The 24,085-nt window shown below is 45.3% G+C and overlaps 1 protein-coding gene across 2 annotated transcripts in view; it reads left to right on the top strand.

The window, feature by feature from the left end:
• The window catches only part of SMS (spermine synthase), a 72,812-nt gene that overhangs the window by 10,268 nt on the left and 38,459 nt on the right, over positions 1-24,085 (top strand). Inside the window, exons 2-3 of one of the 2 annotated variants that reach the window (XM_032226505.1) lie at positions 5,656-5,772; positions 13,548-13,668. In XM_032226505.1, coding sequence (XP_032082396.1) covers positions 13,601-13,668 — 68 coding nt within the window. In that variant the 5' untranslated portion in view covers positions 5,656-5,772; positions 13,548-13,600. The remainder of the gene's footprint in view (positions 1-5,655; positions 5,773-13,547; positions 13,669-24,085) is intronic. The other variant, XM_032226504.1, reaches the window with a different exon arrangement.

The following is a 24,085-nucleotide window of genomic DNA, read 5'->3' as shown; positions in this document are numbered from 1 at the left end:
ACTCCAAAGAAACAACCAAGGAAACTTACAACCCTGCACCTACACCTCCCGCAAGCTCACAGACACAGAGCGACAATGGGCCACGTGGGAAAAGGAGGCTTTTGCAGTGAGATGGGCACTGCTAACCTGGAGACACCTGTTGGAAGGGGGCCAGAAACCGTTTGAAGTCTGGACCAACCACAAAAATCTAGAGGCGCTTAGGACCCCACAGAAGCTATCACTGAAACAAGTCTGATGGGCTCAATACTTCAACCGTTTTGATTTTGTTTCAAAGCAGATTCCAGGGGGAAGGAACTTTCTAGCTGATGCCCTCTCCCGCATGCCTCAGTACAAATGCGAACGGGAGCACGTAGTGGATGCCATCATTCCCTCTACCCAAACCGCTGCCCAAGTGACCACCAGACGGCAACGCTGTGACTGCAAGACCAACTTGCAAGCAACCTAACCACGAGGCTCAAAACTGAACTGCTAGCAGACCCCTGGTTCCAGAACAACCAACACATCTTGACAAAGAGAGATGACCTTGCATGGAAGGGGACGAATCTCTACATCCCAGAATCCCTACATACCCTAATTCTCCAGAGGAGTCATGATGCCAAACCAGCAGGCCACTCTTTCTAAAGACTTTACTCTTAGCCCGGAGGCAATTCTGGTGGCATGGCATGAAGAAAGATGTAGCTATTTACATGAAAAGTTGTACCATCTGCGCCACAATGAAGAGATGACCAGGAAAAACCCCTGGACTACTGCAAACAGTAGCAGAGCCAACGAGGCCGTGGGAGGAGATCGCAGTGGACTTTATAGTAGAGTTGCCAAAAAGTGGGGGAAACACGGTGATTTGGACTGTAATAGACCTATTTTCTGAACAGGCATACTTCATACCCTGTAGCAGACTACCCTCGGCTCACAAGCCTGGGGGAGGAACACATCCCTAAGTTACACACCTGTATTCAAATTGCTTTGTTTTACACAGGTCGCTTTCAGGAAGTGAGGGGAGCCGGATGTCAACATCTAAAGTGTTTCCATGACTACTATCAACTTGGGTGGGGGATGCCATGTATACTTTTGGCCAGAGTAAAAGTTTCATATTTCTGTACTGGGATGTAATGTGCATGTCCAGAACCCTGCCATAGCGTCCTGTTGGAGAATGTGATTAATGACCTCAACCAGAGGGGAGGGTACACGAGGGTACAACAGTCGCTCGAGCCCTTGTGATCTCTAGACTGGAATACTGCAATGGGCTCTACATGGGGTTGCCCCTGAAGTGCATCCGGCGACTACAGCTAGTCCAAAATGCAGCCGCGCGAGTGATAGTGGGCGCACCGCGGTTCGCCCACGTTACACCTGTCCTCCGCGAGCTGCACTGGCTGCCTGTTGGTCTCCGGGTGCGCTTCAGGATACTGATGACCATCTTTAAAGCACTCCATGGTAGTGGATCTGGGTACTTGAGAGACCGCCTTCTGCCGATTACCTCCCTAAATCGACCAATTAGATCGCACAGACTGGGCCTCCTGCGAATTCCATCTGCCAGTCAATGCCGACTGGCGACCACACGGAGGAGAGCCTTTTCTGTTGCTGGCCCGACCCTATGGAACGAGCTCCCCATGGAGATCCGCACCCTCACCACTATCCAGACCTTCCGCGCAGCCCTCAAGATCTGGCTCTCCCAGCAGGCCTGGGGATAGGCTCCTAATTACCCGCCCGAGTGTTTTGTTTGATTGCTGAATGAAAGTTGGGTTTTATTATTTTTCTGTTGTTCACATATTGTTTTGTTTTGACCTTGCACTTCCCCTCCCCTGTGGTTGTAAGCCGCCCTGAGTCCCCTCAGGGAAAAGGGCGGCATATAAATCCCAATAAATACCTAAATACCTAAATACCTAAAGTTCAGATGCCATTAAGTGGCATTTAGTTTCAGCTCCACAGAAGTCCGGACCAAGATGTTATTTCTAATAAATGAATGGGTTTTTTAAAACCTTGTCTTGAGGCTTGCAAATTAATTAGTCCAACTCTTGGAAACTTCACGCATTGATTGGGGAGGGGGACCAGGGACATCAGGAGTTGTTTGAAGATGAGCGCTTGGCTCCAGAGAAGCCCATCTTCATGGGCCTATTTAGACCAGCATTATTCAAATCACTCCTTTTCAAGGCCAAGTCAATCGCCCATGTGGGAGTGCCAGACAAGCCTGCAGACAGTTCCCTAGCCTTCAGGATCCTAGTGAGCGGCTGTTCATGTAGCTAGCTGTGGAGCAGGACATTATCCCATCCCTGCAGTTGTTCATTGACGTTATACAATGTCAATGGAACCAACCAGGTTCGGTTTCAGCTCCCAGTGGCAGTTATAGAAGGCTCCAGAGCTGGAGGAGCTGCTAGAGTGCCCCAAGGTAGACACTCCAGTAGCCTCTCTGGCCTCTTCAGCCGTCCTTCCATCCAAATTATCGGAGGGCCTGAAGGTGGAGGATAAGAAGGCGGAAGCTTCCTTCCACAAGACCCATTTAGCGGCCGCTTGGGCTATCAAGGCAGCAACGGCTGCATCCTTCTTTAATAGGACCTCTCTCCTCTAGCTTCACCAGCTGCAGGCCAGAGTTTGTTTGTTTGTTTGTTTGTTTGTTTGTTTATTAGACTTATATACCGCTTCATAGGGCTTTCAGCCCTCTCTAAGCGGTTTACAATTTTTTTAGCAAATTGAGTCAGCAACTTGCCCCCACAGTCCGGGTCTTCATTTCACCCACCTCAGAAGGATGGAAGGCTGAGTCGACCTTGAGCCGGTGAGATTTGAACTGCTGAACTGCAGATCACAGTCAGCTAAAGTGGCCTGCAGTACTGCACCCTAACCACTGTGCCACCTCGGCTCTCGAGTTCCCCCCGAGGGCACCAGATTACATCAAGATATCAACAAACTGGTGGCAGCCATTGAATATTCAGCAGACGCCACCCTGAACATGGCTAATTTTGCATCCAACGTAACATCTCACCGACTTTCATGGCTCTGTCACTGGCAGGCAGACATGAGATCCAAATCCACACTGAGTTCAGTGCTATTGCTTCTTTCCCAAAAGAAGCAATGGGGAAAATGATTTCGTGCATCCTGATCGTCCTTTGGGCACGATTGCATGCCAGAACATTACAAAGATCTGACAGGAGCAGCTCCGATTCCCCAGTTTGGGTACCACCGAAGGTCCTCTGATCCCTCTTCTGGTGGACCTCTCCAGCCTTAGAGAAAGGATGTCTCTTCAAGGAATCCAACCAAGTGACCATAACATCAGACGCCAACCACTTTGGCTGGGGTGCCCACACCCTATCTCGCTTAACTCAGGGCCGGTGGTCACAGGAGGAATTGGAGAACAACATCAGCTAGCTGGAACTCAGACCAGCTCATCTGGAGGTTCCAGGACAGGATAGCAGACCAGCACGTGCTCTTGTTGACAGACAACTTGGCCGCAAAAGCGCATGTGAATTGCCAGGAACTACCCGTTCCAGAGTTCTCATTCGCAAAGCAGAAAAGCTAGGTCCTCTGGGTGGAGAACAATCTCCTCTCCATAAGGGCAGAGCACATCTCTGGAACAGCCAATGTCCAGACAGACTGGCTGAGCAGATCGACCATTGATCACCCCAAATGACGTCTCCATCCCGACCTGTTCCAGTGCCTGTCGGAGAGGTTCAGCCAACCCATGGTGGAGGTGTTTGCCAGTCCACAGAACTCTTATCTACTGAGATTTTTCTCCAGGTTCCAGTCACCAGGGGCAGAAGGCATCAATGCCCTCTGCAGCCCTTGGCCTCAGGGGCTCCTGTACACCTTTCCTCCTCTCCCCCTCATTCACAGGGTCATCAGGAAGGTGCTTGCGGAGAGGCCAGAGGTTCTCCTTGTTGCCCCCCATTGGCCAAGACGCCCTTGGTATGCAGACCTGGTCAATCTCTCTGTCACGGTCCTGGAGAATTCCCCTGGACAGGGTTTCTCTCAGCCAAGGGTCACTGATTCGTCCAGATCCCCAGTGGCTCCAGTTGATTGGCACTTGAGAGGGACATCCTGAGAAGAGGAGAGTTCTCCGGGAGAGTCATCTGGACTATCCAGGCCTACAGACATGAATCAACCAACTGGATTTGACCTGGGTTGCCTTCTGCAGGTAGTGCGCCAAGGGACACGGACTAGACAGGGATCTAGCAACCAACACTCTGAGATGGCAGGCGTCCGTGTTATCCACGATTTTGACCAGTGATGACAGACATTCCATTTGTCATCATCTGAGGCAGCACAGTTTCCTGAAGGATGCAGTGAACCAGAAGTCTCTTGTGGTGCATTGTTACTCCACATGGGACTTTTCCATTGTCCTTGGCACCATTTGAGCTGTTGAAATCTACCAGGCTTCGCCTACTTACCTTTAAGGTGGCCTTCTTTGTAGCTGTGACTTCGGCTAGGACGATCTCAGAGCTAGGGGCTCTGTCACACATTTTGTGTCAGCTTGCTTCTTATGTGCTTGACGTGCCACCTCCACAGCCTAATGGGCAACTGGCCAAGTGTTCTGCAGTTGGACTATCCACTCGGCTAAGAAGGTACATGTGGTTTTTCTTTTTTTTAAATATTTTTTTAATTTTTAATTTAAAACAAACACAGCATTTTTCTTTACATGCTATAGAAAGTGTATCAGTTGGTTACAAAAAAAAACTTTTGTGCATCTCTTCCACAATCAACAAACATAATTCATATTAACTTAAGTATTTTAACTCAAATATTTATACATACCACCATCATTATATCTCCATTTTAATTTGACTATAATTGTTTAAGCATCCATCATAAAATATATCAAAATTTAATACATAACCACATACTGGCCTTTCAATTACTATTTCTAAAATCCTCTACTAACACTAAATCCTTATGTCCTGTTCTAGCTAAACATCCATAATATTTCATAACAAAGTTTTCTAATCCTCCTTTCCAAATCATTGTTTAAAGTTTACATCCATTAAAGTTTATACCCATATCTATATATGCGTTGTTACTCTTATCCCTCCTTTATTTGACTATATCCTATATCATAACATTTCCCCCCTAATAATCAGAACTTTGATTGTATCTTAGTTCTTCTTTTTATTATGTGGTTAATCTTTGGTGAGATTCACAGCCTTTGGGGCTGGTTGATAGCTCAACAGCTCGAGTCCTAACCAAGGAGCAAGGAACTTTAAATTTAAAATTTCCAAACAGTGAGGTAGCCCTTTGGGTATTGCTCCAAGGGCTCCAGTTACAATTGGGACAACACACAATTTCTTTTTTCACAGTCGCTCAACTTCAATTTGCAAGTCTCGGTACTTTGTGATTTTTTCTTGCTGTTTATCTTCAATTTGTGCATCTCCAGGTATTGCAATGTCAATGAACCATACTTTTTTATTTTCAACTATTGTTATGTCAGGTGTGTTGTGGGCCAAGTGCTTGTCAGTCTGAATTCTGAAATCTCACAAGATCTTGACTTTCTCATTCTCTAAAACCTTCTCAACCTGATGGTCCCAGTGGTTTTTGCTGTACTCAAATCCAAACTTTTGACACAATCTCCAGTGAATGATCTTAGCAACGCTACCATGATGTTGTAGGTAGTCAATTTGTGAAATTTTGCTGCACTCACTGATCAAGTGGTCGACTGTCTCGTCTTTCTCATTACAGAGGCGACATTTGCTGTTGGTGGTAACATGTTGAATTTTTGCCTTCATGCAGCTTGTGGCTAAGGCTTGTTATTGAGCTGCCTCCTTCTCCCATATGGCCCACCTTTGTTCAATTTTGGTGAGTTTCTTAGAGGTGTATGCACATGGATGTAGCAACCCCCGGCATTCTTTTGCAATAACATTGCCCCACGGCTATATCGTTTGCGTCAGCCTGAATTACAAACAGAGCATCTGGGTCAGGGTTCTTCACAGCACAGGTTCTGCTGCAAAAAGTTGTTTGAGTTCTTCAAATGGCATTCCATAGTCTCCTTAAGTGGCTGACCTGGCTTCAGCTTCCCCTCACTCTTAGTTTTTAAAAGGTTGGTGATTGGCAATGTGATCTTTGCAAATGAGGAAACGAACTGCTGATAGAAATTGGTGAAATCAGGAAGTTTTGCATTTGCCTCCTAGTGCGGGTAGGGGCCAATTCAACACTGCCTTTACCTTTTCTAGGTCCATTTCCACTCCTTCAGTTGAGATATGGTAATCCAGGTAATCAATGTTATCTTGGTGAAATTCACACTTGGAAAGTTTTGCATACAGTTCAGTGGCTCGGAGCCTTTTAAGTACTGCCCACACCTATCTCACATGTTCCTCCATAGTCCTCCATTAAAATGTTGCCAAGTATACCAACACTCTGTTGTACAAAAAGTCATGCACCTCATCGATCAGTTGCATGAACACCACAGGGGCCTCCTGTAGGCAGAAAGGGAGCACCTGAAATTGGAAACATCCCTAATGGCTATTAAACACAGTTTCCACTCATCACCCTCCTTTATTTGAACCTTGTAGTACAACTTCCCACAAATCTAACTTAGTGAAGATTTTTCCTTTGGCTAAATGCCCCAACATGTCCTTCATCAGGGGCAGTGGGTAGACATTTTCTACACACATTGTGTTTAGCCTCCTATTATCAGTGCATAGACGAAGAGTCCCATCTTTCTTCTCCCAGTACAAGACTGGGGCTTCCATTCGTGGCCTTACTGGTTGGATAAATCTACATTTTATGTTCTTGTCTATGAAGGTGAGAAGCTCTCCTAGCTTGCGTGGAGTCATCGAGTAAAGTTTAGGCTTGGAGAGTTTAGCCCTGGGAAGGATTTCAATACTGCAGTCTGGGGGGTGATGGAGCGGGAGTGCATCAGAGCCTTTCTCACTAAATAAATAGTGCAAGTTCCAGTACTTCTTCAGGATTCTGGATTTGTTTATTGAGTGATCCCGAGCTGCTACCCCCAGCTCCCTTTGTCCTTTGTTTCTGTCGCCCCCACATTTTGGGATCTTTTTTTTTCTTCCTTGGCTACTTTCTGCCAAATCTTTAAAAGTTCTCTCCTCCAATTCACATTATGATTCCATTTCTGCAGCTAAGACAGTCCAAGTAGAAGGGGCCTCTCCATCCCTGGTACCACTATGAAACTCAGAGTCTCTTTATGCTTTCCCATTCTCATCTCTACTGGTTCAGTTATAAAGTGAGCTTGCCTCCTTCCAGCTACAGTCCCATCTATGTGGCAAAATGCTATGGGCACCCTCAGCCATTTGAGTCTCAGTCCCAGCTTTTCATCGACTTCAGGGCTAACAACACATCTAGTGCAGCCCGAGTCCAATAAAGCCAGCATTCTCCTTTGGGTTCCTGAGGAACACATCACTAATTTCACTGGGAGGATTACAGGGGTCACCCACTGACTTACCAGGGAATCATTGTTGTCATTGCTTCAGTCTCACCTGAGCTGGTTGGCATTGCCAACTCCTCAGAGCCAGGAGGAGCAAACTCTATGACTTTCAGACCTTTTAGAACTGTCTCTCAGGTCCTCGGAGCTGGTTTCGTTGCTTCCTCCCTCAGGTTATCATGGCACTGAGGTTGCAATTGCTAGATTGGCATGCTGCAGCTTGGTGACCTTCCTCCCCATATCTGAAGCACATTGTGGTCCAGGAGTATGTTTTATGTGTGGGAAGGAAGGACTCCTCCCATCTGCTGGTCTCGCAGCATCAGTCCTGGATGAGGTCTATCGCCACTTCCGCCGCCAGCATATACCAGCGTTGTAGGGTTCGTGAGGCCCCGTGTGAGACACAGGTGTGGTAGATGTCGTTGAGGCCATCTTTGAAGCAGTCAATGAAGATGCCTTCGGGTCATGCGGCCAACCAGCATGCCAACTCTTGGAATTCCTGGGTGTACATGATCACTGACCGCCGCCCCTGGGTGATGGTCTTTATCCATATCCGAGCCTTACACTCAGCCAGGGGATCCTCAAACTGTTGACAAAAGGCTGCCATAAAGTGGTCATAGTTACGCAGTTGGGGGTATTGTTATTGTGCAGGGAGACCATCCACTCAGCTATCCCCCTCCAGAGCCATAGTTACTTGTCTTATTTGGGCTTCTGCCATCTCTAGTTCAGCGCCATATTCCTGCATGTAGTTCCAGATTTGCAGCAGGAAGAACCCCAGTTGCTGATGGTCTCCCCCATATTTAACCCTAAGGCTGGGAACTTTGGGAGCCAGTGCCTGCAGGCGGAGTGGCTTGCAGTTTGGTCTGGGGTGACCCAGGAACCTTGAGTAGCTGTCTGTGCAAGAGGTTCTTGGCCACTTTGAATCCTCACAACTAGTTGTATGGAGAACAGGGCCTGGTTCAGCATGGCTTCCCTCCAGAGGGTGGTGTCTTTTCTTTGTGCTGCGCCCATCTGAGCCTGATGGGCTTCTCATTGAAGTCCAGCTCCTCTTGCTACTCTGCCTCACCTTGAGCCCAGTATGGTCTAATGGGGGAGCTAGCCGTAGCTCCAGTTTCCTTCAGCTCACTCCCATGATTGGACATTGGATGCTTGATCCTCACGGTAGACTGCTGTCTCCGGGTCTACCATAAAAGAAGAGCTTGCCTAATATCATGGCTGCCTCTGCCCATTTCCTTGCAAAGAAAAATCCTTGGCTCAATAGAGAAAAGTACTTTTACTAGGAATGAACTGAAAGCAAGCTCTGAGGCAAAGCATGCAGAAACAGCAATTTGAACAAATTGTACAGCCCAACCCTTTTGTAGCTCAGTAGCCAGAGGCCACTGCATACCAGAGCTAACAGAAATGGCCTTGGAGAGATCGGCGAAATCCAGGCTGGAGTTGCAAAACTGCAATGAACAATTCTCCACTGATCCCTCCTCCCTTTTTGTGGTAACAAGCAGCAGGCTAGCTGACAATTAGTTCTTTAGATAACAGGCCATTGATTTGACTTGAAAAATTAAATACAAAAGAGAAATCAAAGTATTAAATGCAAAAAATATCTTTAACATAAATTATAAATTAACTTGAGGAATTTTTTGTTTACTTTAAAAAATTATGTTCTTCACAATGAACAGAAGTTCATTGCCACCTGTTAAAATAATTGGCCTCACCCTCAAGCTTCTCCATAGAGAGGGGGGGTATCCAGGATGGGTTGACTTTGTCCTCTCATTGATTGGGCTGAGTCAGATAAGCTCTTTGGGCCACATTCTGGTCACCAGATACCACCCAGGTATCGACTCAGCCCCTCAACGGGCAGTTGTGATCATCCCAAGCTCCTGGAATTTTTTTTTAAAAAGGATTGAACTCATTGTTAACTGGATTGCATTCGCTGCCTCCCTGCCTGAGTGAGTAACTGGCTCTTGGCTGATTCCCTGGCCGGGAAGAGAGAGAGAGAGCAGACGCAGCAAGCCCTTCAGGGCAACATGCAGCCTAGGTCATAAAGAGAGACCTAGGGCACTAATTGAGACTGCAGGCAAGGGGATGCTCCCCTGGAAGCCCCAGGAAGGCAGTTACGTCGGAGAGGCTTAGCTAGCACCGGAGCGCTCCGCCTAAGGGGTTGAGCGGTGAACCATGGCTTTTTAAACACAGCGGAACGCCCGCGAGTGCCGAAGAGAGATAGCGGCCTGCAGTAGCTCGCAAAGCTTGGAAGAGAGCATAGGAAGTGAGAGAGAGCTCTCCAGCAGCAGCGGAAGCCGTGCGGCAGCCCTAAAGGCACAAGCTGCTTCCACGTGTTCCCAGGGAGAGGAACTTTTTGAATTTGGAACCAGAGGCCATTTTGAAACCACATGATCCAAGATGTCGGCGTCCAGCAGCACAGAGGATATCGGCAAGACTCAAGACTTCAGCCCAGCAGCCAGCAGCCTCACAGGAGGAGCAGAGGAGCAGCAGAGCAGCTAAACAGGTCAAAGACTGCTACAGAGGCTGCTAAGGGAAGAGGAGGAGGCATGGCAAAGGCAAAGAGAAAGCATGTCTCCTCCAAGGGGGCCAAAGAGGCAGGCTACAGCTACAAGCCCCCAAAGCCTGGCTCCAAATATGAAAGGTGGAGGCACTGAGCCTTGGACGCATTTGCCACAAGGACAGCAGCAAGAGGGCTACCCCTGGCCAGGAACCTGGAGAAGGATTTCCAGGGATTCTTTCTCCTGGCAGGACTGCAGATGGGGACCCCCCCCACACACAGGTGAGGATTCCCTTTGATACTTCGGGCATCTGGGGGGGATGCACAAAGATGGCAATCACCCTCACGCTCCACAGTAGCGACACCCTCGCCACAGCCCTTCCCGTCCACACCTGCTGGCACAGGGCTGGGAATACCATCCACATCAGGAATACCCAACTTCCAGGATATTACGATGTGGGCCTTGCAGCAGTGCATGGGAGCCACCTTTCAACAGCCACAGATGCAGACCCAGGCGGCCCCCATGCCTACGGTCTCGGAAGGGCTAGAGACTCAGGAGAAAGATTTTCCAGAATCACCTGCCTCCTCCCAGGAGGACAGCGATTCGGATTCCGAAGAGGGCGAAATCAAAGAGGATAGACTCTCTGAGGACGAAGGCATGCCTCCTCCCAAACCTACCTTCTCCTGATTGTTCCAGCCCTCTTTGTACAAATCCTTTCTGTTCAAGGACAAGACATCTGCCAAGCTTGGCAACAGGCCAACAGAAACACCGGTACAACCCCAGAGGTTTTCAGCGGAAAACATTTTCGAGGAGCAGGCCATCGAGGCAAACACAGTGTCCACACCCAAGTCTTTCCTAGATATGATCAAGCGGTAATGGGCCTCTCCCACGGCAGGCCCCATGCCCACTTCCATGGACAAGACCTTCTTCAACTTGGACAGGGGCATGGCCCAGGTGCTTTCGCAATCCACCATCGATGCGCTTGTCACGGCCCCGCATGACCTCACCTTACAGAGAACGCATCAAGCAGCGGCCTGGGCAGTGAGAGCAGCCACCACCGTGTCCTTCTTCAACTGGTTTTCTCTGCTGTGGCTGCAAGACCAGCAGCAAATTCCCATTTTGGATGGCAGTGCCCACCAAGACATCAACAAGCTGGTGGCCACCATCCAATTCTCCTCAGATGCTACTTTAGCTGCAGCCAGGTTTGCCTCCAGGGCGATCGCCTCATCTGTGGCATCTCGCAGTGAAGCAGTGGCAAGCGGAAGTACGCCACAAATGGGGCCTGGCATCGGCCCCCTTAATGGGAGAATCCCTCTTTGGAGCAGCCCTCCATCCATTCCTGGTAGAGAACAAGGAGAAGTGGAAGGTGCTCCCCACCGTTCACCTTCAGGGCGGCACCATACCCTAGATGCCCCAACTCCCGGGGGCAGGATTTCGGGTCCTCCTTCCAGGGTCAGGATTCCTTCCAGGGGTCGGAGTTTGGGTACTCAGGCCCCAGGCAGTACCAGGGAGGTTTTTCATCCAGGCAGAGGTACCCAGATAGACAGCAGAGGGGCAGGCAGAAGAAGAGGCCCTTTCGAGGGGGTGTAGATGGCAGTGGGTGCTCCTTCTGCAAGAACTAGATCTAGACATAGCTCACCTCCCATTGGGGGGTGCTTTGCGTACTTCGCCGACTGCTGGGACTTAACCTCCTCTAACAAATAGGTCCAGAACACCATTCGGTATAGTCTCTCACTCGAGTTCCACTCCAACCCCCCAAGTTCCTTTCGGAGCTGCCCTGTCTCAAGCAACCCGACCCGGAGATTGCTGATGCAGGAGGCCATCCAACACCTGTTGGACATCAGGGCCATCCAGCCAGTGCCTCTAGAGCAGCAAGATCAGGGGTATTACTCTATTCTCTTTGTAATTCCTAAGGCCTCTGGCTGCTGGAGAGCAAATCTTGACTTGAAACGCCTGAATCGTTTCATCCGCTATCGGAGGTTTAAGATGCATTCACTGCATTTCATCCTGGAAGGGATTAGACAGGGAGATTTTCTCACCTCCATAGACCTCAAAGAGGCCTACCTGCATATACTCATAGTCCCGGAACACTGTAAACATCTCAGGTTCTGCTACTTAGGGCACCACTTCCAGTATCGAGCCCTGCCTTTTGGGTTGTCGTCCGCCCCTCAAGTTTTCACGAAGGTAATGGCAGCATTGGCAGCTCACCTGAGGCAGGTTCCTGTTCGAATTCAATGTTATTTAGATGACCTGCTGTTGCAGTTGTCCTCCTTCAAGGGTGCGCTACAGGATCTAAACACTACTATTGCAGTCCTGAGAGACCACGGATTTTTGGTAAACCTGGCCAAAAGCCACCTTCATCCCTCCACTAATCTGGTCCACCTAGGAGCCCTGATAGATACAGAGGCAGGCACGTTTTCTCTGTCATCAGAAAGACAACTCTCTCTTAGGCAGCTAGCTGCTCAGGTAGCCAGAGGGTGTAGGGTATCCTTAGCCACACTGTCCAAGCTGCTTGGCGCCATGGTGTCTGCCATTGGCATTGTCCCTTGGGCTCAGTTCCACACCAGAGACCTCCAATGGTTCCTTTTGCCTTTCCAGCAAAGGCACATGAACTGCTTCCAGACCAAGGTTCTTCTGCCCACAGAAGTATCCCGCTCACTGATTTGGTGGACATCCCCGGCAATCTCCAAGGGTGAGATCTTCAGAACGCCAGATGGGTGACGGTAACAATGGACACAAGCCTGTTCGGATGGCACGCCCATCTGCGGGCTCAGATGGCGCAAGGACAATGGAACCAGGCGGAACTGACTCACAACATAAACTGGTTAGAGCTCAGGGTGGTCCGCCAGGCCCTCCGTCAATTTCATCACCTTGTCAGGGGCAGCCACATCTTAGTCCTCACAGACAACATCACAACTAAGGCTCATATAAACAGACAGTGGGGGACCAGATCGAAGGCCCTTACGAAGGAGGCCAAATGACTGGGGCAGTAGGCCGAAAGGAACCTTCTGTCATTGACTGCAGAACATATAGCAGGGGTGGACAACATCAGAGCCGACTGGCTCAGCCAGACCAAGGTGGACAATTCAGAGTGGAGGCTGCAGCCGGCAATATTCGAGGAGGTGGCAAGGCACTTCCGATGCCCGGAGGTCGACCTATTCGCCACCCCTCTCAACACCCAGCTCCCGAGGTTTTATTTCAGGTATCAGACATGGGGGGGCGGAAGGGGTGGATGCTCTCTGATGCCCATGGCCCCAGTGATTCCTCTATGTCTATTCAGCATTACTCCTGATTCCCAAGGTCATACAGAAAATCCTGCGGGAGGGGGCAGAGGTGGTGATGATTGCCCCACACTGGCCTCAGAGACAATGCACTGGAGACAAATTCCTTGTGTGTCTAATCACACTTGGCCAATAAGGAATTCTATTCTGTTCTGTTTTTAAAACAATTGGGAAAGAAATCTTTACTAAAAATGCTGTTAAGTTGTTAGGTATGCAACCTTCACAGAAAACAAAATGTCTTCATCAAGATTTATTAAGAGAAGATACATAAGGAATTTTAACAACTGGGTTTCCAATACTTGATAAATGGTATAGAAATTGAACAGTGATCATTTTATGCTCATAAATCTGATAAGAATATCATGATAAAACGTACTAAATATTTCTATGTATTTATTAACCCATTTTTTCTTTGTCTAGCTGATTGTAATGCCATTTTTAAAAGTCTACAATCCATCTTCCAAAAGGAGGGAATGACAGAAACTATTCATAACTGGGAAAATCATGGTTACCTAGCAACATACGTCAATAAAAATGGCTGGTAAGCTGAATTTTAATATACATGATTTTTGAAATATGTTATAATTATCAGTTATTTAACAGTTTGGCAAGGTTTCCTTTAAGAAGCTAAGTGAAGAGTATGCTTAATTTTTATATTTAAAAAATTTTTTAAGAGTCGATTTCTAATTAACTGTGTTATGAAAAATAGAGAAAATTGCATCTATATTAGTAAAATTAACACATACTGCTGAAGCTTATTGTTAGCCAAGCTCTAATTTCTTGATGTTCTAAGTCTTAATGAAACTAATGGATGAAAATAATTATTTTTTGGAGAAGGGTAGAATGTTACAGATACTTTATTACCAAACTGAGGGTTATCGGCCTAGAGACTATTTTGGTAAGTAGCTAATTTAGTTCATAGATTTTTTATGGTTTCATCATATATCTCTAGGAAGAGACAATAAAATCAAAGGAAGCCCCTTATTCATAACAATCAACTAATCCTCTATTTTATCACAAATTATCAACCTTCTCACAGGTGAGTAGCATAATGGAGAATGTTATCAAATTAATTCAACAAAAGCAACAAAATTTGAAATTTGGGTAAACAACATTTTATTTATGCTGAAATGGCAACAAAGCTTGACAAAAGATCTTTTTCAATTACTTTTTGATATTGTACAGGGAGGTATTCTGATTTTTGGAGATCTGATTTTTTCCCCTCCAGATGTAAACAAATCTGTATCTAAAAGGAATTCTGGCAGGCTTCAAAAATCTCTTATCTCTCTATGTAAAAGCGAAAACCACTCACACCATGAAATCTCCAGAACCGTAAAGCCTAGAAAGTTGAAATGTGGCATGTATGTTCCTCTTGGCTTCTAGGTGCTCACTTAGAAAGGATTTTTTGAAATGACCCTCAGAGCATTAGTATTTCTTATACAGTAATTAATGATGCTAAGGAGTTAGACGTTCTACTCCTCCCTCCCAACCTGAAAATAACTGTTCCAATTGCCACTTGGATATGGGCATGACCAGCACATGAGTCATCCAATGTGCTGGCTGAGAGTTGGGAGAGGAGCCTCAGGGGCAAGGCTGAGGGAGATAAGAAGATAGGATAGGATAGAGGAGGCTTCTGTGGGGCAAGGCTGAGTGGGAGAAGGGGATAAGATAGGATAGGGGAGGATTCTGTGAGGCAAGCCGGAGGGAGATAAGGGGATAGGATAGCTGGGAAGATTCTGTGGGGAAGGCTGAGGGAGGGAAGGAGATAATATAGGGAAGGTTTCTGTGGGGCAAGCCTGAGAGAGAAAGGGGATAGGATAGGAGAAGCCTCTGGGGCAAGACTGAGGGAGAGAAGGGAATAGGATAGGGGAGGATTCTGTGGGGCAATGCTGAGGGAGGAAAGGGATAGGATAGGAGAGATTTCTGGGGCAAGGATGAGGGAGAGAAGGGGATAGGATAGGGGAGGCTTCTGTGGGGCAAGCCTGAGGGAAAGAAAGGGAAAGGAGTGGGTTAACCATTTTTTGATTATAGCAATATATCATATTTTTCGGACCATAAGACGTATCTAACTTTTGGGGAAGAAAACAAGAAAAAAAATCTGCCTCTGCTTTTTACTCACAGCAATTTGCCTCCTTGCAGCAAACAGCCTGGTTAGCTTCAGCATTGCTTGATTTAGCACAAGCAGCTGATTGGCGGTTGTCTCTGCCTCCCGGAGTACCACTATCAGTTGTTCCAGGTTGCAGGGATTGACAGCGCCCATCGCCGTCGCCTCTACCACCCAATTTTCAGCCTGTGTGCATCCGATTTTTTGCCTCTGCGTTCCCCATTTTTTGCCTTTGAATGTCTCATTTTTGCCCCATTCCAAGGGGTGGGGATTGCCACTGCCGCCTATCCCTGACTGGAATGGACCAAAAATGGGATGCACGGAGGCCGAAAATGGGGCACATGGAGAAGGTGATAGGTGGGAGCGATGGTGGCAATGGGAGGTGCTGATCCATGCAGCCTGGAAAAGCTGATAGGCTGTATTCCGGGAGGCAGATCCAACCACCAATCAGCTCCTCGTGCTAAATCAGGGTGTGCTGAAGCTGACCAGGCTGTTTGCTGCAAGGAGGCAAATTGCTGGGAGACAGGCCTAAGGGTGAGGGCTGGCGAGTAGGCAGGGCTTCGGCAACATTCGCTCTATAAGACGCACAGACATTTACATCTCCTTTTTGGGGGGGGAGATAGCGTCTTATACAACAAAAAATATGATGTGTTGGTTTGTATCATATCCAAATTTTATATTACACAACATGTTACATTTAACATGAAATTAAATTGTACAGTTTTTATTTTTTATGATTGTAAGCTACCCAGATTTACCTAAGGTAAGATGGGTGGTCAATAAATTTCATAAATAAATAAAGTCTGAAATTGCAATTCTTTTTTTATGAATTATATTGCATTGATTTTTGTTGTTGATTGCCCAGATTTTAACAATTTAAAACAATATATGTAGTCCTCAACTTACAACAGTTCATTTAGTGACCAAAGTTACAATGACACTGAAAAAAGCAACATGACCATTTTTCATATAACCTTTGTAGTATTCCCATGGTCATGTGATCAAAATTCAGATGCTTATCAACAGGTTTATATTTATGACCATTGTCTCCCAAGGTCATGTGATCACCTTTTATGACCCTCTGAGAAGAGATGCCAGATTCCCTTAACAACTGTGTTACTAACTTATCCACTGCAGTGATTCACTTAACAACTGTGGAAAGAAAATTCGTAAAAAAACCCAAAACTCACTTAAATGTCTCACTTAACAACAGAAAGATTGGGCTCAATGGTCATACGTCGAGGGCTACCTGCATTTGGATATTTAAAGCTTAACAAAATGCAAATTTTGTGAAAAAAATTGTAATGTTTTAAATCCTTGCATTTTTAATTTGATAAATTAATTTAATTGATAAATAAAGGCACATATATTTATATAATTAAAATGATTTTAATTAAGGTTATAAAGAAATAAATTATAGAGTACAAGGAGACTAACAACAGTCAGTCGCAATTTGTTTTTGTTTAGTATAATTGTCCTCCTTAAGAGTACTACATCTAGATGATAAATATATCCCCAAATATTTAACCTTGCTTGTAATTTGAATCTGCAAAGCTTCTGACAACTCTTTTTTGTCTTAATGGTATGTTCTTTCTCAAAATCTTTGTTTTGTCTTTATTTATTTTCAAACCTGCTACTTTTCCGTATTCCTCTATTCTTTCTAACAATTTGGGTGCTGTCTCTAGTGGATCTTCAAGAATAAAAACCAAATCATCTGCAAACTCTTGTAGCTTGTATTCTTCTTTTTTAATTTTCATTCCTTTTATTTCTTCTTCTTCTCTAATCTTTCTATTTAAAACTTCTAATGTTAAGACAAAAAGTAACGGTGATAATGGGCAACCTTGTCTCGTACCTCTCTTTATTTCAATGGAATCTGTCAATTCTCCATTTACCATTATCTTTGCTATTTGTTTATGATATACCATTTATATGGTTTGGATAAATTTCTTACCAAAATTCATTTGTTCCAATTGTAGAAACATAAATTGCCAATTCACATTGTCAAAAGCCTTCTGTGCATCAAGAAACATCAAGGCCATTTGTTTTTCGGGATGAGCCTCATAGTATTCCAAAGTATTCAAAATCATTCTCATATTGTCTTTATTTTTTTTTTAATATAAATTTTTATTTTAAGCACATAAACACATCAACAGAAACAGACACATGACTTAAAACAATATAGAAACAATACGTTCCATCGTATATCATACAGCAGTTCCGTATCGGTTTCTTTGCAGTTAGTGTTCGTTATCCATTTTTATGTACAATTCTATATTTATTTATACTTAGCTATTTATAACCAAATATTGTTTACCTCTATTGTGCTTTATATTCTTACTGTCATTTATTCTCTTATGTACAATTATAGGTATACATTCACATAGTTATTCTTTTTCTTCGCCATTCTTATACTATTGTTATTCCATTTAAAAGGTTATAAGTTATAGTTTGCTTTGTTTACCATCCCTAGCACCTGTTGTAACACCACCTTATTTTCTCTTTCTTTTCTTTTCTCCCTCCCTTCCTTCTCTACTTCCTTCCTCCTCTCCTTCCCCTTCTTCCTTCCCTTACCTCTCCCCTACTCCTACCCTCTTTCTTCTCCTTCCTACCCTCTCTCCTTCTCTTTCTTTCTCTTCCTCCCTCCTCTCCTTCTCTTTCTCTCCCTTCCACCCATCTCTCCTTACCTCTTTCTTCTTCCCTTACCTCTCCTCCACTCTTCCTTTCCTACTATCTCTCCTTCTCTTTCTCTCCCTTCCACCCTCCACTCCTTTCCCTTCCTTTGTCCCTCCCTTCTCTACTTCCTTCCTCCTCTCCTTCCTTCTTCCCTTTCTTTTTCTATTGTTATAGGTGTCTCTTTCAAATCCCAGTTTATGTTTTCTTGGGTATGGTATTTCCACAAACCCATATAGTTTCATGTCATTTCCTTTTTTCTCTTATGTTCTACAGTCTATATGCCAGCTATCGTCCTGATTTGATTTCACCAATCTTGACCCTCTTGTTTTAGCAATAGCAGTAGCAATAGCAGTTAGACTTATATACCGCTTCATAGGGCTTTCAGCCCTCTCTAGGCGGTTTACAGAGTCAGCATATTGTCCCCACAGTCTGGGTCCTCATTTCACCCACCTCGGAAGGATGGAAGGCTGAGTCAACCTTAGCCGGTGAGATTTGAACTGCTGAACTGCAGATAACAGTCAACTGAAGTGGCCTGCAGTACTGCACCCTAACCACTGCGCCACCTCGGCTCATAACTTTTACTCATAACTATTATTTTTGAGTGTTGTTATATTCTTTCATTGCTTTTTGTTTCTTTCCTCCATCCATCTATACCATTTATCCCGTATCTGGTAGAATTCTGATTCTTCCTTTCCCTGTAATTCTTTCATTAATTTATCCATTTCGGCACAGTCCATAATCTTTCTTATTATTTCATTTTCATTTGGGGTTAGTTTGTTTTTCTATTCCTGGGCAAAAGCAATCCTTGCTGCTGGAAGTATATGTAGTATTAAATATTGGATTTCTTTTTTGAATTTCACCGACATAATTCCTAATGGAGAAACTTCAGGTTTCCAATCTATTTTAACCCTTGTTCAAAGTTTAGTTTCAAAGTTTAATAACGCTTGTATGCCACCGAATCCCGTAGGACTCCGGGCGGCTCACAATACAAATAAATCAAAAGGCATAGAAAAAAAGAAAAAATAGACTTAAAAATACACCATGCACCCCATTCCAAGTGGGGCTGGACCATATTTTGGGTTAGGGTCAACAGCCCCAGGCCTGCCGGAACAGCCAGGTTTTAGTGGAAAGCCGAGAGAATGGGAAGGGTCCGGATCTCTGTGGGGAGATCATTCCACAGGGCCGGAGCAGCTACAGAGAAAGACCTCCCCCAAGTAGTCGCCAACCGGCATTGCCCAGTCGACGGTACTCGAAGGAGGCCCAATCTGTGGGATCTTATAGGTCGTTGGGAGATATGTGGCAGGAGGCGGTCCCGTAGGTATCCAGGTCCTAAGCCATGTAGGGCTTTAAAGGTAACGACCAACACCTTGAAGCGCATTCAGAGACTGATGGGAAGCCAGTGCAGATCGTGGAGGATAGGTGTAACATGGGTGTACCTAGGTACACCGATATCGCTTGTGCGGCTGCATTCTGGACCAATTGTAGTCTCCGAACACTCTTCAGGGGCAGCCCCAAGTAAAGCGCATTACAGTAATCACGCCTAGAAGTGACGAGAGCATGAGTGACCATTTGAAGTGCCTCCCAGTCCAGGTAGGGCCGCAACTGGTGCACCAGGCGAACCTGGGCAAAAGCCCCCCTGGTCACAGCCGACAGATGGTATTCTAATGTCAGCTGAGGATCCAGGGCGAAGGGTTTCGCCCCCCAGGCTAAGAGATGGAATATCTGGTCCGTTCTTGGGGGGCAACATCAACAGCCACTCGGTCTTGTCGGGATTGAGTGCCAGCTTGTTTACTCCCATCCAGACCCTAACAGCCTCCAGGCACTGGCACATCACTTCTACCGCTTCGCTGAGTTGGCACGGGGCGGACAGCTACAACTGGGTATCGTCCGCATATTGATGATACTTGATCCCGTGCCGACGAATGATCTCACCCAGCGACTTCATGTAGATGTTAAATAGGATGGAGGACAGGATCGAGCCCTGTGGCACCCCGTATTTTAGGGGCCTAGGGGGTCGACCTCTGTCCACCAACCAACATCGACTGCGACCTATCTGAGAGGTAAGAGGAGAACCACCGTAACATGGTGCCTCCCACTCCCACCTCCCCCAGTCGTCGCAGAAGGATACCATGGTCGATGGTATCGAAGGCCGCTGAGACGTCAAGAAGCACCAGGATAGAGGAATGTCCTCTATCCCTGGCCCGCCAGAGATCATCGGTCAGCGGGACCAAAGCAGTTTCCGTGGAGTAACCAGGCCTGAAACCCGACTGAAAGGGATCTAGATAATCAGCTTCATCCAAGGTCCGTCGGAGCTGACAGGCCACCACCTTCTCAACAAGCTTCCCAACAAAGGGGAGGTTGGACACTGGACGATAGTTGTTAAGAATAGCTGGGTCCATAGAAGTCTTCTTAAGGAGGGGTCTCACCACCGCGTCCTTTAGGGGAGTGGGAAAGATCCCTCCTGAAGAGAGGTATTAACAATTCTCTGGAGCCAGCCTCATGTGACCTCCCTCCTGGTCAAAACCAGCCAGGAGGGACACGGGTCCAGTAAACAGGTGGAGGTACTTACAGCTCCCATGGCCTTGTCCACTTCCTCAGGAGTAGCGAGCTGGAACTCGCTCCAGGAAATCTGATCAAGGCCTACTCTCGGCATCTCAGCAGGTACTGTCCAAGTGGAGTCCAGGTCCGTCCGAATCTGAGCGACTTTGTCCGATAGAAACTGAACAAATCCTTGGCTCTTCCCTGCAAGGGTTTGCCCGCATCCCTCCCTTTCAGGAGGGAGCGGGTTATCCTAAACAGGGCAGCCGGGCGTGATTCTGAGGACGCAATGAGAGCGGAGAAATGCGTACATTTAGCCGCCCGAATCGCCACTAGATAAGTCCTAAAAAAGGTTCTTAATTGTGTTCAGTCAGATTTGGATTTACTGGCCCTCCAGCGTCACTCTAGGCGTCTCTTTTGGCACTTCATCTCCCGGAGTTCTTGCCTTGTTCCAAGCAGCGACCAAGGACTCCGTCGGACTGTGGGCAAGGTAGTCAGGTAATTCCCCAAGCTCTGTCTGAAATCTCAAAAGATCCATCAGGCGCCTGGGGCGGAACTATTTAATCGGTTCCCCCTCCCTGCAGTGGGGGAGTAGTTTCAGAAAATCAAGCCTTAATAGAAAGTGATCTGACCATGACAAGGGCAAGGTCTTTATGCCCTTCAATTCCAGATCACATCTCCACTGCCCCGAGAGAAACACAAGGCCAAGAGTGTGTCCTGCTGTATGAGTCGGACCTTGAATTACCTGGGTCAAGTCCATGGCTGTCATGAAAGCCATGAACCCCTGCGCCCCATCAGAGCGTTCGCCAAGAGATGGCAGGTTAAAGTCCCCCAGTACTATAAGTCTGGGGAACTCAACCGCCAAACTGGCTACTGACTCCAGGAGCGAAGGCAGGGTTGTTGCAACGCAGCTGGGAGGTAGGTACGTTAACAACAAGGCCACTTGACCCCCAAGATCCAGCTTCACCAGCAGGGACTCACACCCGACAGTCTCCGGAGCAGGGATCCCACGAGGTGCTAATGATTTCCGGATGACAACTGCCACTCCCCCACCCCTTCTTTGATGTCGTGGTTGGTGCAGCACCTGAAACCCTTCTGGGCACATTTCTGAGAGGGGGACTCCTCCCTCATGGCCCAGACAGGTCTCAGTAATACATGCCAGGTCTGCCCCCTCGTCTAATATTAAGTCCCGGACGAGGGGAGCTTTCTGAATCACAGACCTGGCATTTAGCAGCAGCAACCTTGTTATTGCCTCCAGCCAATTTTTGATCCTTTTCCAGAATGTTTTTGCCTCTTCACAGGTCCACCATAAATGATAATATGTTCCATGTACCGAATCACATTTTCAGCATTTTGGGGGGGTATTTGTTGAGATGTTAGCCAACCTTGATGGTGCCAGGTGCCATCTGTAAAGCATTTTGTACTGGTTTTCCTTATATGGAACTGATAGTGTCATTTTTAAATTTATTCCTCAAAACTTTTCCCATTTGTCTAATTCAATATTATAGCCAAAGTTCTGAGCCCATTTTATCATTTGTTCTTTTACAATTTCCTCTTCCATTTGATACTTCAGGAGGAATTTATATATTCTCCCTATCTTTCTGTCTGGATTTTGAATAATTTTATCCAATTCGTGTGGTTCTGTTTCAGTGCCATATATTTTAGTATCTTTATTGTATTTAGTTTTAATTTGGAGGTAAGTTAGCCAATCAACTTTCATATTCTGATCTGCCAATTTTTCAATTCTTTTTAAAATTTCCTTGTCTGTCAATTAAGTCTCTTAGGATTTTGTCTTAGGATTTTGTTCCAATCTGTAAAATTTGCGTGTGTCGTCCTTTCTGTTGGTGATAGCCAATTTGGGATTTTCACATTGTGGATTTTTTTGATTTTGAACCATTGTTGCAGTAAGGCTCTTCTAATTAAACGATTTTGAAAGTATTTGCGCGTTTTATTTTTGTCATCCCATAGGAAAGTATGCCAGCCTGCCTGCAGGTCATGGCCTTCTAAGATCAGAATTCTTTTATTCTTTAGCGCTATCCAGTCCTTCACCATTGTTATTGTTACTGCTGATGCGTATAAATCCCAATTTGGTAATGCTAAGCCTCCCCTCTCCTTGCTGTCTTGCATTGACTTTAGTTTAATCCTCGGTTTACGTCCCTGACAAATGAATCTAATGGTTATTTTCTTTAATTCTTGAAAGAATTTTTTTACCTGGATTAATAGGAGCGGTTTGCAACAGGAAAAGGATTCTTGGTAAGATATTCATTTTAATTGTTGCTATACGTCCCATAAGTGATAACTGAATATTCTTCAAATTTTCTAACTTTTTCTTTATTTGTATTACTAATTTATTATAATTATCAACTTTAATTGTGGAACATTTTGCTGACAATTTCTTTAATTTGTCTCTTTGGTAAAAAACAATTTTGATCTGAGTGGATAAAGCTATTTAAGTATTTTTTAGTCTCTCTGCTAATATAGATGCAAATAGCTTATAATCTGAGTTTAATAAAGAAATTGGTCTATAGTTTTTGTTTGTGTTAAATCAGTCTCCTCTTTAGGTAGCAATGCAATGTATGCTTCTGACCATGATTTGGGTATTCTGCTCTCAGATATCACTTCATTCATAACTTCTAAGAGTGGGAGAGACAAGGTTTCTTCAAAAGTTTTGTAGAATTCCACTGGTAGTCCATCTGGACCTGGGGCTTTTCCATTATTTTGTTTTTTTAAGTGCTTTTGTTAGCTTCATCATTGTTATTTTACTTTCCAACATTGTTCTAGTTTCGTCTGATATCTGGGGAAGATTAGCATCCTGTAAATACTTTTTAACTCCTCGTTCTTCCACTTTCTCTTTTCGTACAGCTTAGCATAGTAGTCTTGTATTTTTTTTCCTCAGCATTTCCATACTGAATTTGTCCTTGATCATCTCTTAATTGGAATATTTTCTTTGCTTCTCTCTCTTTTTTCAGTTTATATGCCAACCATCTGCTGGTTTATTTGCATTTTCAAAGTAATTCTGTTTAGTGCCTCTAATTTTTTGTGCCAGTTCATCCTTTTCCAGTAGATACATTTTATGTTTGATTATATCCATTTTTATTTTTATTTTTTTATGAAATGGGAAAACCTACAACTATCAATGATAGGAAGAATCTCTACAATTAAAATGAACATTTTACCTAAAATCTTATACCTGTTCTAGACAATACCAATCAGATTGGGTAAGGACTTTTTTCAAGATTTAAATAAAATAGTTTTGAAGTTTATTTCGCAAGGGAAAAAAGCAAGAATAAAACTCAAATTGTTACAAGATGCTACAACTAGAGGAGGATTGGGCTTACCTGATTGGGAGTTATATTACCAAGCAACAAACTTGATGTGGATTAAGGAGTGGATAACACTAAAAACCTCTAGATTATAGAATGTAAGAGGGTCATGATTTATTGTTGGGATGGCATGCTTTTTTATGGTATAAGGGAACCAAAGTACATGATTATTTTAGAAGACATTATATAAGGGAGGCCTTGCTATTGAATTGGGAAAAGGTTAAAAGATTACACTACTTAAAAATTCCAGTCTGGATATCAACGATTGAAGCATTTTCATACCCAATGATATATAAAAAGGAACAAACAGTTAGATATGT

This window comes from Thamnophis elegans, chromosome 11 (assembly GCF_009769535.1).
Source record: "Thamnophis elegans isolate rThaEle1 chromosome 11, rThaEle1.pri, whole genome shotgun sequence".
In the NCBI taxonomy this organism is placed as follows: Eukaryota; Metazoa; Chordata; class Lepidosauria; order Squamata; family Colubridae; genus Thamnophis; species Thamnophis elegans.
This window is presented reverse-complemented; position numbering and strand designations above follow the sequence as displayed.